This window comes from Solanum dulcamara, chromosome 4 (genome assembly GCF_947179165.1).
Source record: "Solanum dulcamara chromosome 4, daSolDulc1.2, whole genome shotgun sequence".
In the NCBI taxonomy this organism is placed as follows: domain Eukaryota; kingdom Viridiplantae; phylum Streptophyta; class Magnoliopsida; order Solanales; family Solanaceae; genus Solanum; species Solanum dulcamara.
In genome coordinates this window covers 38,836,766-38,840,961 of record NC_077240.1, presented here as the reverse complement: position 1 = coordinate 38,840,961, position 4,196 = coordinate 38,836,766, and the positions used below count along the sequence as shown (strand labels likewise).

Here is a 4,196-nt window from a genome sequence, read left to right as displayed (position 1 = left end):
GTTAAATGCTTTGGCCATTCTATTCTGATAGAGTTGACCATGACAAACTGAGTCCATTATTTTCTCATCAATGAGCATGAACTGTTCAATCCTGCTTCGAATCCATTTTGCATCATCTAAACCGACCTCTTGAATAATCCTTAAAGATGGTATTTCCACTTCAGCATGTATTACTGCTTTTGAACCATAAGCCAACATATAAGGAGTTGCCTTAGTGGAATTTCTAATTGTGGTACGATAACCGAGAAGAGCATATGGTAACTTCTCATGCCATTGTCTGTGACTATCCACTATCTTCCTTAAAATCTTTTTGATATTTTTGTTTGCAACTTCAACTGCTCCATTCATCTTTGTTCAAAAGGTTGTGGAATTTTGATGAGAAATCTTAAACTGCTCATAAATTTCCTTCATATGATCGTTGTTGAGATTGGCCGCATTATCTTTTATGAATAATTCTGGAATTCTAAACCGACAAACCATATTATCGCGAACAAAGTCTGCCACTACCTTCTTAGTCACTGCCTTGTATGTCGAAGCTTCAACTTATTTTATGAAATAATCGATAGCCACAAGAATTAAATGATGTCCATTTGATGCAGGAGGCTCTATGGCTCCAATAACTTCCATGCCCCAAGCGGCAAATGGCCAAGGGGAACCCATAACGTTGAGCTCATTTGGTGGAACTCGTATAAAATCTCCATGCACTTGGCATTGATGACACTTCTGCACATATCGAATGCTATCTCTCTCCATGGTCATCCAAAAATATCCATCTCTTAAGATCTTCTTAGCCAGAGTGAACCCATTCATATGAGGTCCACATGTTCCTGCATGTATTTCTTCTAAAAGCATCGTCGCTTTCTTGGCTTCAACACATCTCAGTAATCCTAAATCTGGAGTCCTCCTATATAGGATTTCTCCATTAAGAAAGAAATGATTGGCCATTCTTCTCAGAGTCCTTTTTTGTTTGCTTGTGGCATTTTCGGGGTATTCTCATGCTTCTATCAATGTCTTGATGTCATAGTACCATGGTCTTCCATCCAATTCCTCATCAACATGAAAACAATATGCATGTCGATCAAATAACTTTACTTCAATAGAGTCGATGTAATTCTTGTCCGAATGTTGAATCATTGATGATAATGTTGCCAAAGCATCAGCAAATTCATTTTGAGCTCGAGGGACATGTTTGAATTCAATCCTTGTGAATTTCCTACTCAACTCTTTTATGCAATGCAAATAAGGAAGGATCTTCACATTCTTAGCAGCCCATTCTCCTTGCACCTGATGAACCAATAAGTCAGAATCGCCTATACCAAAAGATCTTTGGCATTCATGTCTATGGCCAGTCTAAGTCCGAGAATATAAGCTTCATACTCTGCCATGTTATTTGTACAATTAAACCTAATCTTGGTTGAAATTGGATAATATTGACCTGTTTCTGAAATTAAGACTACTCCTATTCCGACCTCTTTCGAATTTGATGCTCTATCAAAAAACATCCTCCAACCATTATATGGTTCTGATATGTCTTCTCCTATAAACAATACCTCTTTATCAGGGAATTAAGTTTTGAGTGGCTCGTAATCTTGACCCGCTGGATTTTCTGTGAGGTGGTCAGCCAAGGCTTATCCTTTGATCGCTTTCTATGTCACGTACACAATGTCGAACTCGCTCAACAAAATTTGCCACTTTGCCAATTTACCTGTAGGCATTGTCTTCTGAAAGATATACTTGAGTGGATCCATTCTTGATATCAAGTAAGTGGTGTATGCAGACAGGTAATGCCTAAATTTCTACGCGATCCAAGTCAAAGCGCAACACATTCGTTTCAACAAGGTATATATTGCCTCATACGGTGTGAACTTCTTGCTCAAGTAGTAAATGGCTTGCTCTATTTTACCTGTCTCATCATGTTGTCCCAATACATATTCAAATGCATTATCTATGACAGATAAGTATAGTAGCAATGGCCTCCCAGGCTCAGGTGGGACCAATACTGGCGGGTTGGACAAATATTCTTTGATTTTATCAAAATCCCTTTGACATTCCTCCATCCATTTTGTGAAAGCATCCTTCTTTAGTAATTTAAATATGGGTTCACAAATTACTGTGGATTGTGCTATGAACTGACTAATGTAGTTAAGTCTTCCCAAGAAACTCATCACGTAATTCCTGGTCATGGGGGAGGTAATTCTTGAATTGCCTTGATCTTAGAGGGATCCAACTCTATGCCTCTCCTGCTAATAATGAATCCTAGTAGTTTTCCTACGGGTACTCCAAATGCAAACTTTGCTGGATTCAATTTTAGATTATACTTTTGCAACCTATCAAAGAATTTTTACAAATCATATAAGTGGTCCGAACTCCTCTTGGATTTGATAATGATATTGTCCACATATAATTCAATCTCCTTGTGGATCATATCATGAAAAAGATAGGTCATGGCCCTCATGTAGGTTGCACCAGTATTTTTTAGGTCAAATGGCATTACTCTATAGCAATACACCCCCCATGGAGTGATAAATACTGTCTTTTCTGCATCATCTTCATTCATCAGTATCTGGTAATATCCTGCAAAACAATCAACAAATGATTGCAATTCATGTTTTGAACAATTGTCGATGAGTATTATGAACATTTAGGAGAGGAAAATCATCCTTAGGACTAGCTCTGTTGAGATCTCGATAGTCCACACATATTCTGATCTTCCCATCCTTTTTTGGCACTAATACTATATTGGCCAACCAAGTGGGGTAATTTGTGACCCTCATAACGTTCACCTCAATCTACTTGGTTACCTCCTTTTTGATCCTTAGACTCATGTCTGGTTTGAATTTTCTTGTCTTTTTTAATGGGTAGGTGGGTGGGATCAATTGGTAGTCTGTGTGAGATGATATTGGTGCATAACCCCGACATATTGTCATAGGATCAAGCAAATATGTCAACATGTTGCCTAACCAATTCTATTAACTCCTTCTTTCTTTCAGCCTCCAAATATATACTAATTTGTGTTTTCTTCACAGTTTCCTCATCTCCTAAGTTGACAACCTCTGTTTCATCCATATTAGCTTTCTCCTGGCTTTCAAACTGCTCGACCTCTTGTGGTAGGTTTTCAGGCATCATGTTTTCATCATATTCTTCGTGATCCTATTCATTATTGTTACTTTAGTCGATGGATTCGTTACATGTCATAACCGTTGAACTAGGATTTTTAATATGAGTGTTGAAAAGTATAAAATGTAAGTAAAATAAATAAGTAGCTAAACTAATGAGACAATTTTAAAGAAACTAAAGACTTTTATTTAAAAGCGTTCTAGTATTTTTAGAAAAAGCAAGCGACAAATAGGGATCAAGCATGATACAAGCCTCAACTTTGATCATTCAAATTTAAAAATACAAAACTACTTTCCATACTACCAGGACTCTTGTCAAAATAGGGATGGACTGATGGTCCAATTCTGCAAGCTTTCTCCATGCTTGGAATCACGGATGGTCAATTTGCATAGATCTATATCTTTCTCTTCTCCAATCATAGCCATGAACAAATTTCTTATTCCTTCTACTATGTCATCATTAGATACGTGATCTAGAATTAAAACTTTCTCTGGTACAAACATTGTCTTAATGGATCCTGTGTTATGGACTCGTCCCGATATAGATCAATATCCGAGTCCAGTGGTACCCTTTTGATGCTTCAGCTGGATGGGTTCAACTATGCCATTGGCCCTGGGTCAAAGCCCTGTCTTAGGTTGGTACCTGTATTTCAACATCTCTGTCGTGACCATCTTTGCTACTCCAGACAATTTCACATCAACCGACTCTAACTTTTTGTCAACCCTCACAGCTTCCATGATTTCTAAAGTGTGAAAAGTGGCTTCGTCTAACTCCTTAATGACTGGAACAGAATTGACAGAATAGATGGGGTGATTGAGCTCCCCATGAATGGTAACTTCTGCATGACCCCACTCAAACTTTACACATTAATGAAGAGTTAAAGGAACTACTTTTTCCATGTGGACCCATGGTCTTCCCAGCAACAGGTTGTAGTTAGATGACACATCCATCACTTGAAATAAGATAGGGAATTTTTTTGGTCGTACTTGCAATGTGAGATGGATTTCTCCAATGACGCTTCTCTGTGCTCCATCAAAAGCTCTAACTTTTATAGGACTTTTGTCTATATCTCCCATATT

At 37.9% G+C, this 4,196-nt stretch overlaps 1 protein-coding gene across 1 annotated transcript; it reads right to left on the bottom strand.

Annotated features, from left to right (window-relative positions):
* Window positions 1–993: 993 nt before the first annotated feature.
* Window positions 994–3,126, bottom strand: LOC129884205 (uncharacterized). The gene is made up of 3 exons (XM_055958544.1): window positions 3,006–3,126; window positions 2,531–2,574; window positions 994–1,284 (listed from the first exon to the last, which is right to left on the bottom strand). The coding sequence occupies exons 1-3, from the start codon at window positions 3,124–3,126 to the stop codon at window positions 994–996; spliced, it is 456 nt and encodes a 151-aa protein (XP_055814519.1).
* Window positions 3,127–4,196: the final 1,070 nt, after the last annotated feature.

What these genes read in the sequence shown, in the direction of transcription:
- LOC129884205 (XM_055958544.1), bottom strand. Translation starts at nt 3,126, where the DNA reads ATGATGCCTGAAAACCTACCACAAGAGGTCGAGCAGTTTGAAAGCCAG. An exon ending in TGTGAAGAAAACACAAATTA is followed by an intron (nt 2,575 to 3,005) that starts GTATATATTTGG and finishes ATTGTTTTGCAG; the next exon opens with GATATTACCAGATACTGATG. An exon ending in AAGATGATGCAGAAAAGACA is followed by an intron (nt 1,285 to 2,530) that starts GTATTTATCACT and finishes TTGGTTCATCAG; the next exon opens with GTGCAAGGAGAATGGGCTGC.